The sequence below is a fragment of the Amblyraja radiata genome, chromosome 13 (assembly GCF_010909765.2).
Source record: "Amblyraja radiata isolate CabotCenter1 chromosome 13, sAmbRad1.1.pri, whole genome shotgun sequence".
Taxonomy (NCBI): domain Eukaryota; kingdom Metazoa; phylum Chordata; class Chondrichthyes; order Rajiformes; family Rajidae; genus Amblyraja; species Amblyraja radiata.
This window is the reverse complement of record NC_045968.1, coordinates 46,227,453-46,242,794: the sequence shown is the minus strand read 5'-3', so window position 1 is coordinate 46,242,794 and position 15,342 is coordinate 46,227,453. Positions and strand designations below refer to the sequence as shown.

The 15,342-nt window shown below is 43.6% G+C and overlaps 1 protein-coding gene across 1 annotated transcript; it reads right to left on the bottom strand.

Annotated features, from left to right (window-relative positions):
* Positions 1-817: 817 nt before the first annotated feature.
* LOC116979498 (thiamine transporter 2-like) lies at positions 818-14,678 on the bottom strand. The gene is made up of 5 exons (XM_033031008.1): positions 14,508-14,678; positions 11,542-12,337; positions 9,355-9,547; positions 7,186-7,327; positions 818-985 (listed from the first exon to the last, which is right to left on the bottom strand). Exons 1-5 carry the CDS (start codon positions 14,676-14,678, stop codon positions 818-820), a joined length of 1,470 nt encoding a protein of 489 aa, XP_032886899.1.
* Between the last annotated feature and the right edge of the window lie 664 nt (positions 14,679-15,342).

Below are 15,342 nucleotides of genomic sequence, written 5' to 3'. Positions count from 1 at the left end.
AGATAAGTAGTAAGCCATTCTATGTTTCAAAAAGTAATTGTACAAAATCATTCAACCAACCTCTTTTTTGGACCTGAGATCATCCAAATCACTGCAACTGGGTGACATTGGCTTAGAGAATATTAAAACTGATCTTTTATAAAAATCACCTGCTTGTTCCCCATGGATTTGCCCCTTCCTATCTTGTCCATCTCCCCAACCAGTTGGTGTGTTTATCGACTGTTGTAAATCACCCCTAATGTAGGTGGATGATGGGAGAATCGGGGGCAAAATATTGATGAGGAGGAAAGATAGGATTATTGTCGCTGGTTGCTTGATGGTCGGGATGGGCTGAAGGGTCTGTTTCCGTGCTGCATGATGTTGAATTCTATAAAGTTGGAGTAAATGGGGAGCAGGTGGAAAGGAGCCCGTACCCGACATAAGGAAGAGAGTTTGGAAGTTGTTCATCTTGGCCTAAAGCACAGAAGTGCCTCAGGCATCTTTGACATAACTATTTAATCAATGGCTTATTATCCACTGAAGCAACATGAGCCCCCCCCCCCCCCTCCAGCAAAATGCAGGATGAATGGTAGTGTATAATTTATCTCCCAATCACTGCTCATTGTCCAAAAGATGCTATCCCCTTCCACAATCATGCTAACTATGAAGGAAACCCATGATGCTCGATTCACATTGATTTTTTTAAATAAGCAAATTTCTTTTCTTTCATTTCAATTCATTTGATGCTCTCCTCCCCACTGTAGTATATCTTGCAATTGGTGAAAAATAAACAAAATGTTCTGAATCGCTACTGCATTTTGGGGATAAAGAGCATTCTTCAGAGCTGCGCTGTAATTTCAGTATCATTTCTGGCCGGCGAAGTATTTTCAATGATTCCAGAACCAACGTGCCTCTTTCCTTTCCTTCTGGTTTGGACAAAACTGTGGACTCCTCTGACAAGGAAAATTCCTGCAATTACTGCAAAGTAGGTCGCATAAATAAGAAACTGCAAAAATTAAAAAATATATAGATAATTAGTGCAATATTCACAGGCATCATCACAAAATGGTTGCTGGGACTATTTGCAAATTCCATAGAGAACTGCACATATTTTCTGCTACATAATGTTTAAGAAAGAATATTACTTTAAAGCAGTTAATTTATTATCTCCTCCCATTTGCTGGTTGATGGGTGCTCTCAGCAAGTCTTTAGCATCTTTATTGCCTGTACATGTTCCTAATACTGAGATGGAAGTAGATGTCCTATTGTATTATTCAACTAGTTTCAGATGCCAATGTGCTACATCATGCCACAAACTCAATCTGGTAATTTTTCGAGCAGCCTTCTTGTGTTTCTGCCTTGTTTAAATATATTCTTGGTCAAAGTGTTATAAGCTGTGCCAGTTTGCTTTTGGATCCTTCATCCAAATCATTGGCATATTATGAATTGCAGGGGCCCAAGTACTGATCACTATGGCACTCCACCGGTCTCTGCCTGATATGTGGAAAGAGACTCAATTATTCCTGCCCTCTGTTTTCTGTCTGTTAACCAATTCTCAATCCATGTCAATACATAATCCCCATTCCACGTTTTTTAAATTTTGCACATTAACCTCTTAAGTAGAACTTAACAAAAACTTTCCAAAAGTCCAAATATACTACATCCGAAAGTACACCCTGATCTATCCTCCTGGATACGTTTTCAAAAACTCCAGTAGATTCATTGAGAATAAACCCATGCTTTCCAAGTGTCTGGTTATTATATCTCTGTTAGATCCGGCACCTTTGTGCGCTATTTGTCCATTCACGTCGCAGCGGCCTCTGCAGTCCGTCTGTCTTTTTGCTATTTTTTGTCCCGTTTTAATGTAGTTTTTATTTTATTTTGATGGGGTGTGTGTGTGTGTGTGTGGGGGGGGGAACTTTTAAAATCTTTCCCCTGCACGAAGAACCCGACCTTTTCCCTGTCGGGTCTCCGTTGTCATTGGGGCTGCAACGTGGAGCGGCCTCCAGCAGGAACGACCTGGGGCTCCAGTCGCGGAGCTGTGGACCTACTCACCATCGTAGAGCTGGCCGAGTTCGGAGCGGGTGGAGCGGTGGTGGCGCGCTGCTGCGACCCGACCCCGGGGATTCGGAGGCTTACCGCAGGTCCGGTGGAAAGTGACACCGGGAGCCCGCGGGTCCCTGCTGGGAGACCGCTTTTCGGGGCTTCCGCAACGGCGACTTCTCCCGCCCCAGTCGCGGGGTTGAGGAGTACATAGAAACATAGAAATTAGGTGCAGGAGTAGGCCATTCGGCCCTTCGAGCCTGCACCGCCATTCAATATGATCATGGCTGATCATCCAACTCAGTATCCCGTACCTGCCTTCTCTCCATACCCTCTGATCCCCTTAGCCACAAGGGCCACATCTAACTCCCTCTTAAATATAGCCAATGAACTGGCCTCGACTACCCTCTGTGGCAGGGAGTTCCAGAGATTCACCACTCTCTGTGTGAAAAAAGTACTTCTCATCTCGGTTTTAAAGGATTTCCCCCTTATCCTTAAGCTGTGACCCCTTGTCCTGGACTTCCCCAACATCGGGAGCAATCTTCCTGCATCTAGCCTGTCCAACCCCTTAAGAATTTTGTAATTTTCTATAAGATCCCCTCTCAATCTCCTAAATTCTAGAGAGTATAAACCAAGTCTATCCAGTCTTTCTTCATAAGACAGTCCTGACATCCCAGGAATCAGTCTGGTGAACCTTCTCTGCACTCCCTCTATGGCAATAATGTCCTTCCTCAGATTTGGAGACCAAAACTGTACGCAATACTCCAGGTGTGGTCTCACCAAGACCCTGTACAACTGCAGTAGAACCTCCCTGCTCCTATACTCAAATCCTTTTGCTATGAAAGCTAACATACCATTCGCTTTCTTCACTGCCTGCTGCACCTGCATGCCCACTTTCAATGACTGGTGTACCATGACACCCAGGTCTCACTGCATCTCCCCTTTTCCTAGTCGGCCACCATTTAGATAATAGTCTGCTTTCCTGTTTTTGCCACCAAAATGGATAACCTCACATTTATCCACATTATACTGCATCTGCCAAACATTTGCCCACTCACCCAGCCTATCCAAGTCACCTTGCAGTCTCCTAGCATCCTCCTCACAGCTAACACTGCCCCCCAGCTTAGTGTCATCCGCAAACTTGGAGATATTGCCTTCAATTCCCTCATCCAGATCATTAATATATTTTGTAAATAGCTGGGGTCCCAGCACTGAGCCTTGCGGTACCCCACTAGTCACTGCCTGCCATTGTGAAAAGGACCCGTTTACTCCTACTCTTTGCTTCCTGTTTGCCAGCCAGTTCTCTATCCACATCAATACTGAACCCCCAATGCCGTGTGCTTTAAGTTTGTAACCTAATCTCTTATGTGGGACCTTGTCGAAAGCCTTCTGGAAGTCCAGATACACCACATCCACTGGTTCTCCCCTATCCACGCTACTAGTTACATCCTCGAAGAATTCTATAAGATTCGTCAGACATGATTTACCTTTTGTAAATCCATGCTGACTTTGTCCAATGATTTCACCACTTTCCAAATGTGCTGCTATCCCATCTTTAATAACTGACTAGCAGTTTCCCCACTACCGATGTTAGACTAACTGGTCTGTAATTCCCCGTTTTCTCTCTCCCTCCCTTCTTAAAAAGTGGGGTTACGTTTGCTACCCGCCAATCCTCAGGAACAACTCCAGAATCTAAAGAGTTTTGAAAGATTATTACTAATGCATCCACTATTTCTGGAGCTACTTCCTTAAGTACTCTGGGACGCAGCCTATCTGGCCCTGGGGATTTATCGGCCTTTAATCCATTTAATTTACCCAACACCACTTCCCGGCTAACCTGGATTTCACTCAATTCCTCCAACTCCGCGGTCCCCTACTATTTCCGGCAGATTATTTATGTCTTCCTTAGTGAAGACGGAACCAAAGTAGTTATTCAATTGGTCCGCCATATCCTTGTTCCCCATGATCAACTCACCTGTTTCTGACTGCAAGGGACCTACATTTGTTTTAACTAATCTCTTTCTTTTCACATATCTATAAAAACTTTTGCAGTCAGTCTTTATGTTCCCTGCCAGTTTTCTTTCATAATCTATTTTTCCTTTCCTAATTAAGCCCTTTGTCCTCCTCTGCTGGTCTCTGAATTTCTCCCAGTCCTGCTGAGTCTCCCAGTCATTCTCCCAGTATGCTGCTTTTTGTGGCTAATTTGTACGCATCATCCTTCGCTTTGATACTATCCCTGATTTCCCTTGTTATCCACGGATGCACTACCTTCCCTGATTTATTCTTTTGCCAAACTGGGATGAACAATTTTTGTAGTTCATCCATGCAGTCTTTAAATGTCTTCCATTGCATATCCACCGTCAACCCTTTTAGAATTAATTGCCAGTCAATCTTGGCCAATTCACGTCTCATACCCTCAAAGTTACCTTTCTTTAAGTTCAGAACCATTGTTTCTGAATTAACAATGTCACTCTCCATCCTAATGAAGAACTCAACCATATTATGGTCACTCTTGCCCAAGGGGGCACGTACAACAAGACTGCTAACTAACCCTTCCTCATTACTCAATACCCAGTCTAAAATAGCCAGCTCTCTCGTTGGTTCCTCTACATGTTGATTTAGATAACTATCCCGCATACATTCCAAAAAATCCTCTTCCTCAGCACCCCTGCCAATTTGATTCACCCAATCTATATGTAGATTGAAGTCACCCATTATAACGGTTTTGCCTTTGTCGCACGCATTTCTAATTTCCTGTTTGATACCATCTCCAACTTCACTACTACTGTTAGGTGGCCTGTACACAACACCCACCAGCGTTATCTGCCCCTTAGTGTTTCGCAGCTCTACCCATACCGATTCCACATCCTGCAAACTAATGTCCTTCCTTTCCATTGCGTTAATCTCCTCTCTAATCAGCAACGCTACCCCGTACCTGGAGCGGGGCCTTACATCACCGCCCGGTGCGGCTTCAACGGCTGCGGGACTTTGCTAGCGCCCGCCGGAGGCTCCAACAACAAGACCCGGAGCAAGGCCTTGCATCACCTGGCGCGGCGTTAATGGCCACGGGATAATTGCCATCGCCCGCCGGGGGCTTTGACTCTGACATCGGGAGGGGAATGGGGAGTGCAGGGGAGAGATAAGTTTTTTTGCCTTCCATCACAGTGAGGAGGAGATGCACTGTGATGGATGTCTGTGTAAATTGTGTTGTGTCTTGGGTCTTTTTTTCTTGTGTGTATGACTGCAGAAACAACATTTCATTTGAGCCTCTATGAGGTTCAAGTGACAAATAAATTGTATTGTAAATTGTATTATTGATGTTAGGCTTTTAGCTCAGTAATTTCCTACATTTTAGTTAATAGGGAGGTTACATTTGCCACCTTCCTATCTGTAGAAATTGCTCCAGTACCTCAAAAGATTTGAGAGCTGTTCTCCAATGTATCCACTATTTCCAGCTGCTCCCTGGAATACTCTCGGATACAGATTCTCAAGTGTTGGACATTTGATAGCATTTACCCCCATTACCCCACTTTTTCTTTACTATTACTGTTTCCCTTCAGTTCTGCCTCTCTAGACCCTGACCTTGGTGTTCTCCTTTGTGAAGACAGAACTATGCTATGTGTCTAGGAAGGAACTGCAGTTGCTGGTTGTCAGAGAGAGGAAAACGTCTTCAAAGTAGGCATACCTTGAGATTTTCGCAGTGGAGCCGACAAAATGTGTAGGAGGAACTTCCTGGAGAAGGGTCTCGATCCTAAACATCACCTTTTCCTTTTCTCCAGAGAGGCTGCCTGACCAGCTGAGTTATTCCGGCATTGTTCGTCTATCTATGGTATGTGCCTAATGTTCTGCTCCTTGGTCATAATTTTTTTTTGTAAATAACCCTGTTTCTGGGTAATAGCTGGACCTATATTTGTATTCACTTCCATTTCCTCTGCACATTTTTATTGAAGATTTCACGGTTACTTTTTATGGTCAACACAGGCTTTCCCACATCTTCATCTTCCACTGAAAGTTTGCTGAATACATTTTCTCCAACCCTCTGGCTTGTAGCCTTTTCTGGCATATTAATGCCCCCGCCCCCCCCCCCCCCCACCCCCATCCCTTGGAAACAATCCCTAATTTCCTTTTATAAAAACAAAAGGCTGGAACAACTGGGTGGGTCTGGCACCCTCTGTGGAGGGAATGAGCAGATGACATTGTGGGTCAGGACCCTTCCTCTGACTGATGGAGTAAGGGGGAGGGGCAAAGCCGGGAAAGTGAAGGGGTGGAGACAGGTGAGGGGGCCAGGGGGTGACTGGGAGATGGGTGGAGTAAGTGACAAAGGCTGGAGTGGAAAGAAGACAAAAGAGTGTCAGAGGAGTCGTGGAATGTAAAGCGTGGGAGGAATGTGAGCGGAAGGAGATGGGGGAGGGGATAAAGGGGAAATATGTGACAGGGTGGGAGATAAACACATGGAGGAGGAGTGACAAGGATGGTGGGACAAATGTGTTGGCACTGGAGTGGGGTTAAGGGGAAAGAGGGGGGTAGGGAAATATCCCTGAATCTCATATTTCCCTTTGATATCTCTTTTATTGACCAAAATGAGACATTTGCAGATTTCCTTTCCTAGTGGTGAGCTGAATGGGTTTAAAGCTATCATGATGGTTTCATTATGTTAGCTACGTTAATTTTTTTTTTAGATCTGGAGAAGTAGTTTAGTTTCATTTAGAGATACAGTGCAGAAACAGGCCCTTCAGCCGATCGAGTCTGCGCCGACTAGCGATCCCCGTACACTAACCTTATCCTACACACTAGGAACAATTTATACCAAAGCCGATTAAACTAATAACCTGTATGTCTTTGGAGTGTGGGAAGAAACCGGAGCACCCGGAGAAAACCCACACAGTCACTGGGAGAACGTACAAACTGTACAGACAGAATACGTGGTCAGGATCGAACCCGGGTCTCAGGCGCTGTGAGGCAGCAACTCTGCCACCGTGACATCCGGTGATTAAGCAAATGTTAAAATTTACCGAAACTTGTAATAGGATTTGAACGTCTGTGCCCCACTCAAGAATTGCAGCCTCTGGAGTATTTATCTCGTTAACATAACCAGTAAACATTACCATTGCTTTAATAAGTATATATGTATGTGTGTATAAACATATAATATGTATAAATAACCTGGGTAATAATGTCCAAACCGAGGCCTCTTGAATCAACTACAATGATGGTCAGGAGGGATTGAAGTATCATAGCCATCATGGTATTTACTCCAAATATGAGAGCATAATGTCCCTTCTTGAGGTTAACTGCAATTTGAAACCTGGATTCAGAGAAAATCTTGTTACACTCAAATTTCTCAGCGTTTTTCGGAAAGATTTACAAAGTCATTGTACTTATTTAAACAAAGACTGAAGTTAACACTATACATGAGATTACTTGTTTTAACAAAAAAAAACCTCATTCATTTCTGGGCTAAACATGTATCTAACCTCATTGTGTTCTCCCCACCAGCCTTCACATCCAATACATTAACATTTCCGCCACCTTCAATGTTATCCCATCTTCCCATCCCCACTCTTTACAGATTTGCTGCCTTTCAGCACCAGGGACCCGGGTTCAATCCTGACTATGGGTGCTGTCTATACAGAGGGTGTGACTGTGACCTCGTGGATTTTATCGAGGCACTCCGGTTTCCTCCTGCATTCCAAAGATTTGCAGATTAGCTTCTGTAAATTGTCCCTAGAGTTAGGATAGAACTAGTGTACAGGATGATTATTGGTTGGCATGGACTTGGTGGGCTGAAGGGCCAGTTTCCATATTGTATCTCTAAACTAAACCGCTCACACCATAACTCTTTGGTACACACATCCCCTCCCACCCAAACTACCCCCTACCCAGGTATTTTTCCCTACAACCGCAGGAGATAGAAACATAGAAAATAGGATGCAGCACCTGTCCTTACACCTCCCTCATATCCATCCAGAGACCCCTGCAGTCCTTCCAGATGTGACAGGTTCACGTGCACCTCCTCCAACCGCATCTACTATATCCGGTGTTCCTGACATACCTCGTACATCGGCGACATCACGCGTAGACTCAGCATCCATTTCGTCGAACACTAGCACTCAATCTGCCAAGTTCGATTGGATTTCCCAATCTTAACCATCTTAATTCCTCATCACGTTCCCATACTGACCTGTCTGTCTTGGGCCTCCTCATTGGCAGAGTGAGGCTACGTGCAAACTGGATATTCCGCATAGGTAACTTACAACCCAACAGTATGAACATTGAATTCTCCAATTTTAGGCAACTTACTAACCCCCCCCCCCCCCTCTTCCCTGTGCCCCACCAGGACTGTTACATCACATACCTTTAGTCTTTTCATCTCTGGTCTTTGCCCAACCATCTACCTATCTAACACCTCCCCCCTTCACCTGTATCCATATTACCTTGTCAGGTTTGTCCTGCCCTTCCTCCCTTCCATCTTTCTTCCCCACCTCCCACCACGATCAGTCTGCAAAAAGAAGGGTTCCGACCCGAAATCTCATCTATCCATGTTCTCCAGAGGCACTGCCTGACTCTCTGAGTTACTCCAGCACTTTGTGTCTTTTTTTGTAAACCAGCATCCGCAGTTCCTTGTTTTCACATGTATCTGCCCTCGTCTATTTAGAGAGATTTACTGTACAAGTGAGATCTCATTTCTGTCAATTCCTGAAACACAACTGCAAAAAATCGAAATGGTTTGTTTTCCCATTACTTCATGTGAGATTTCTATCAAAATCTATCTCTTGTTGTAGAGTTGAGCTGTTTCAGGTGATAATATTGGAGGCACCTTTACAAACCATAAAAGACCACAAGTGCTGGGCAATAAATGCGGCTTTGTCAGGAATATCCATGTTCTCTGAAGTTAAAAAAAAAAACTCATATGTGCTAGGTAATTAATGGGTAAATTCAACAGAATTAAATTCAGCATTTTAAATTAAATCCAGCAAAGGTAGGATTTAAAATAAACCACTGAGAAAGTAAAAACCAAGCCTTATGTATGGTTTTTCCCTTTGATCAGAAAAATCCAACATTCAGATAATCTTCAGCATTTTGCTCATAACCAGAATCACAGTCTGAAAAGGGGTTCCGATCCGAAACGTCACTCATCCTTTCTCTCCAGAAATGCTGCCTCTGCCTTTCCCGCTGAGTTACTCCAGCACTTTGTATCTATCACAATTTTGCAGTTCAGTGGAAGTCATTACGTTAGACTTATCTTACAAATATTTTAACCATTTTGGTTAGTTCTGCACTTTCATTAAAAATAGCTACTAGGCAACGGTAAAGTTACTGTTTCATACTTGCATCGTAATGGTAATCAGCAGCATGTAACAGCTCTTGAATATGCTGTAGCAAACGTAACAAACCCAGATATTTTTGGTTAAAGCCATGGCATATGAAACTCCGCTGTTCACCACTGAAAAGATGCCGAGTGCCAGTTCACCCCAGACGGCCCAGTCCAGCTTTGTATGCCCAACGGCAAAGGCAAAGGTAGCACCTGGAGAACAGAATGAGGAGAATCATCAACGTCAGCAATCTTGACCCAGGTCAGCTGAGTAACCGACATGGAGTCTACATGATCCGTTCACCCCTTTCCGTCTTTTAATGAACAGTAATGTATTTGCCATAAACAATGTTTCCTTTTAAATCAGAATCTCTGAAATCTGTCGGACAACACTCTCTGTCATTGAGTCAAAGAGTCTTACAATGTGGAAACTTGCCCACACTGGCCATGTCCCATGCCCCATGTCCCATCTGCATTCGGCCCATATCCCTCTAAACCGGTCCTGTCCGTGGACCTGTCTAAATGTTTCTTAAAAATAACTCTGCTTCAAGTTCTGGTGAACTTCCCCAAAGACTCATTGTGGCTTCATTGACCAAGAAGAGGTAATTAATTGCCAGGTAGATGAGACCAGCAAAAAATTGTTAAACCTGGCAGTAGCAATAGACCTTACAGTCAGATAAGTTTCAATAAAGTAAAAATGATTAGCCTTCAGTTGAAAGCTCCAAGTCACAGCTCTGAGATACACTATGTCAGATGCAGATACAAGACAGGGGCAAGAGATTTGTAACTGAAGACTGAGTATTATCCAAAGACTGGGAGTGTCCCACTCTTGCCAATGATCCTGTTATTTATTTTTCTGCGACTGCATGAACAAAAACAAAGGAGGTTGTTTAACAAAGGTTCGGTGAACTTTTTGTAACTGTCGGCACCAGACATGTGGCGACTCTTGTGTGCTGCCTGTACTGGGCGAGGTGTGCTGTGCGATTGTACAGGATTGTATGCAAAACAAAGCATTTCATTGTACCTATGTACATGCAACAATAAAGTATCATTGACATTGAAACCCATTTAAACCTGCAGAGCATTCTTGTCAACATCCCAACATCTCTTCAATTACTGGTGAAACTCTGTTGACTTCACCCTCATCTTCCCAGCGAAAAATCATACTTCTCTTAAACGTTGGCAAGAGAAGGTCAGTTAGAAAGTTATTCTCTCGACTATCCCCCCTCCCCTCTCCCTCTCCTCCCTTCCCAATCTTTCTGTCATCTACCTTTACTATTGGTGCTGGTTATTGTGTGTACCGTGATATGATGAAAAGCTTTGTTTCGGTGCCAAACCACGCTGTACATGAGAACAATCAAGCCATGTACACGTACAAGAGATAGTGCAAAGAGAAATATACCAGAGTGTGTCAGTATTGCACTTACAGAGAAAAAGTCCACAATGAGGTAGATTGGAAGATTGGGACTACACCCTATTTTAGGGGAGGTCGTCTGAAAACAATAGAGGTAATTAGCGAATTTACCAGCATTCTTTGGAAACCAGAGCACCATAAGGAAACCCTACACTGCCTCAAGGTTGAACCTGGACTGCTGTGACTGCAGGAGCAGATCTACCTGCTACAGCTCTGTGCCTGCCCCATAACCATAAAACACCTGAGGTTTAAACTATTGTTTATATGGAATGTATTGCCTCATTTATTGCATCTTCTATGGCCTTCCATTAGTTTCTTTGGCTATTCTGATTTGCGTCTTTTTACAGTACCTGTTGTTTTGTCTTATTTGTAATGAATGTTTCATTCACCTTGTTTCACAGGCTCCTCGAGACTGCCTTTGGTTTGGGTGGGAACTTAGACTTGCGATTCACCTCTGGAATGCCAGAACAGACCTCATTTCCACACCTTACCCCTCCGTATCTGTAGACTCCCTCTCCCCTCTCTCTCTGTCTGAAGAAGGGTCTCGACCCGAAACGTCACCCATTCCTTCTCTCCAGAGATGCTGCCTGTCCTGCTGAGTTACTCCAGCATTTTGTGTCTATCTTATCATTCACGTTGCTGATAATTTTACAGCACATTACCCTTTTTAATTAGTTTCCTATTCCTAAAGCTTTTCTTTCCTTTCCTACTCCCACATGTTTACATCTGCACCAGCAGTAAGGATGTTGCATCAACGGATTTCATTTTTACAGATGAAAGCTTCTTGACTTACCCATGAGGTTGGAGATGGTTTCTGCACCGCCATTGTACACCGTAACATTCCCTGTTGGCTCAATGTGTTCCCAGAGCACCTGGATGTAACTTGCAACTTGGTTAAAGCCAGCCGTGGCCAATGCCCACCAAAGGCACCAGCAGAGCAGCTGTGGAGACGAGTAGCATTCTTTGAAATCAGACCACAGCTGGAGGAAGACATTTGAAGCATTGTTACGATCTATTGTCATTGCCAGTCCATCAACTGTCTGATCACCCGGGTTGTCTTGGGGTCCAGTCTTTCCACACTTTTGTCGGCAGTCTTCAATTGCCGGTGACACCCTATTGACTTCAGCCACATCTTCCCTGTGGAAAATCTTACTTCTCTTGGACGTTGGCAAGAAGAGGGCGGTCAGGAAGGCCACGGACACCGAAGCGAGTGAAATCACATTGAGACAGAAATACGAGGCGTTCCACACAGAGATTAAAACTTGTCCCACAGTTGAGCCGAGAGTGTGTCCAACCAATATGACAGTCCGACAGTAACCAGTCACCTTCTGATAGTGCTCAGAGCTAATGGCACTGTAGATGTACGAAAAGTAAGCTACATTGGTGGCAGCCACCAACCCGTAGTCAAAGAGAAGACATTTCATGGCCAAAACCCCTCGGCTTAAAATTAATAATGTGCACTGAATAATTAAGGCAAAACCATGAAGAACTATGACAGGTTTATGCCTCAAGTAGTCTGTGAGCAAGAAGGTGGGAATTAACAGTACCAAACACGAGTATGTCCATATTGGAAATATTTCATTCATAGCCTGAAAGTAAGTAGGAAAATGTATAAGGTTACTTCTAAAATAAACAGATTAAAAATAAAACTAATAATCCTAGAAATACAAAATACAATAAGTATGCAGATTATATTTTGGATTATATAATATCCAGTGGTCATTTCTTTAATTGAAGAAGGGTTTCGGCCCGAAACGTTGCCTATTTCCTTCGCTCCATAGATGCTGCTGCACCCGCTGAGTTTCTTCAGCACTTTTGTCTACCTTCGATTTTCCAGCATCTACAGTTCCTTCTTAAAAACATCATTTCTTTAATTGCGGTTTTCTGGGATTCTCAAAAATAATTTTTTGTTGTTTGATGCGAGGTTTATTAGGTTCAGATGTAAATGTAGCAGAGTTGACAAATTGTGACCAAGTTGATAGCAAATATTAAATAAACTTTTGTGATGAAAATATTAAATAATCTTTAGTGATGGAGAAGGTTTGAATCAGAAGCTTGTTTGGTGGTCAGATTGGATTAGAAGGTACGAACAGTTTGACTGTCTCTCCATATAGAAAAGGAAAATGAGGTATGGACTCAGTTGCACACACTTTGTGCCGTAGACTAATGCCCCTGTCCCACTTAGGAAACCTGAACGGAAACCTCTGGAGACTTTGCGCCCTACCCAAGGTTTCCGTGCGGTTCCAGGAGGTCCCCGGAGGTTTTTGTCAGTCTCCCTACCTGCTTCCACTACCTGCAACCTCCGGCAACCACCTGCAACCTCCGGGAACCGCACGGAAACCTTGGGTGGGGTGCAAATTCTCCAGAGGTTTCCGTTCAGGTTTCCTAAGTGGGACAGGGGCATTAGTCTACGGCAGTGCAGCTGGGCTTCTATATTAGTTGAATAGAAGTAAGACAATGGGGATAGATACAAAAAGCTGGAGTAACTCAGCAGGTTAGACAGCATCTCTGGAGAAAAGGAATAGGTGACATTTCGGGTCAACAATGGGGACGCCGTCATTGTCACCATCATGCGTGACATGTAAAACTCTCAAGCACAAAATATATTTCGAAAGGACTAAAAATAATATTCCCATTCATGAAGATCTGCACTGAGTAAATCCTTAAACATCTCCTTTTAAAAGGAAGTTACTCCAATTCTAGGAAAAAATCATTGAATGTTGCAAATAATGGATGGAGTACATTGTTCAATATAGTTCATGCTGTCAAAAAAAAAGACACAAAGTGCTGGAGTAACTGCGGGTCAGGCGGCTTCTCTGGAGAATGTGGACGCCAAGTTCTGAAGTAACTCAGCAGGTCAGGCAGCATCTCTGGAGAAAAGGGATGGGTTCCGACCCGAAACGTCACCATTTTGCTCCAGAGATGCTGGCTGACCCATTGTGTTACTCCAGCACTTTGTGTCTATCTTCAATATTTAACCAGCTCTTCCTTCCTACACATTTTGTCAAGACAACAACCTTTCTCTCAATGTCAGCAAGATAAAGGAGATAGTGATCGACTTCAGGAAGTGAAGCGGTGCACACACCCCAGTTTGCATTGACGGCACCAAAGTAGAGATGGTTGAAAACTTCAAATTCCTAGGAGTCAATGTCACCAACAACTTTTCCTGGACCACCCATATTGAAGCAACGACCAAGAAAGCACACCAACGCCTCTACTTCCTTAGAAGGTTTTCAGAGGTTCGGCATGTCCCCTACAATTCTCACCAACTTCTACAGATGTACCATCGAAAGCATTTTATCAGGATGCATCACAGCTTGGTTTGGTAACAGCTTCATCCAAGACCGCAAGAAATTGCAGCGAATTGTGGACGCAGCCCAGACCATCACACAAACCAACCTTCTATTGACTCCATTTATACCTCACGCTGCCTCGGCAAGGCAAGCAGTATGATCAAGGATGAGTCGCACCCTGGCCACTCCTTCTTCTCCCCTCTCCCATCAGGCAAAAGGTATAGAAGTGTGAAAACGCACACCACCTCCGGATTCAGGGACAGTTTCTTCCCAGCTGAATCAGGCAACTGAATCATCCTACCAACAACTAGAGAGTAGTCCTGAACTACTTACAGTCGGCACTCCCTAATGACCATTGTTATATATCCCCCTATCTCAACTCGATATTAATTCATTACTTCTTGAGTGCTTATTTTAGTACAATAAAATATAACTTTGCAGATTAGAAGTTGCATTCAACACATACCTGGTGAACAGTTATGTTTTTGTCAGGTCCAACTAGATAAGCCAAAAAAAAAGAATCTATTGGCCTCATCACAGAGAAAAATCCAAAGGCACACAAAATCAGTGTAGGATACATCCACTCATTGGGTTGTCCTCTCTTCCAGCAGTCTGTAGCTTGGCAGCAGGATGACATGGTGCTGAACACTTGTCGTTGGACGAAGTAAAAGCATTTACTGGTTTCCAGCTACACTCTGAGCCTTTGCTCATAAAAACATGAACTTTCAACCTTGTCTTAAATTAGATTCCCAAACTCATTTGTATTTACACAATTTGAGGTAAATAAGTTACTGAACGCTTAAATCTTGGCACAGGAAGGACAAATTCAAGATCTTTATATAAACATCCAGTACATCTTGTTCATCAGTCTATGAAAGTAAGCATGCAGGTGCAGCAGGCAGTGAAGAAAGCGAATGGCATGTTGGCCTTTATAACAAGAGGTTGTATTGTACAAGCTCACAGCTTGTATTGGAGGGAGAAGACAATTCTGGATTTAGTGCTATGTAATGAACCGGATTTGATAAAGAACCTCGAGGTTAATGAGCCATTAGGAGGCAGTGACCATAACATGGTCAGGTTTAATCTACAATTGGAGAGGGAGAAGAGTAGATCGGAGGTGTCAGTGTTGCAGTTGAATAAAGGGGACTATGGGGCCATGAGGGAGGAGCTGGCCAAAGTTGACTGGAAAGATACACTAGCAGGGATAACAGTGGAACAAAAATGGCAGGTATTTCTTGGAATAATACAGAAGGTGCAGGATCAGTTAATTCCTAGGAGGAAGAAAGATTCCAAGGGGAGAA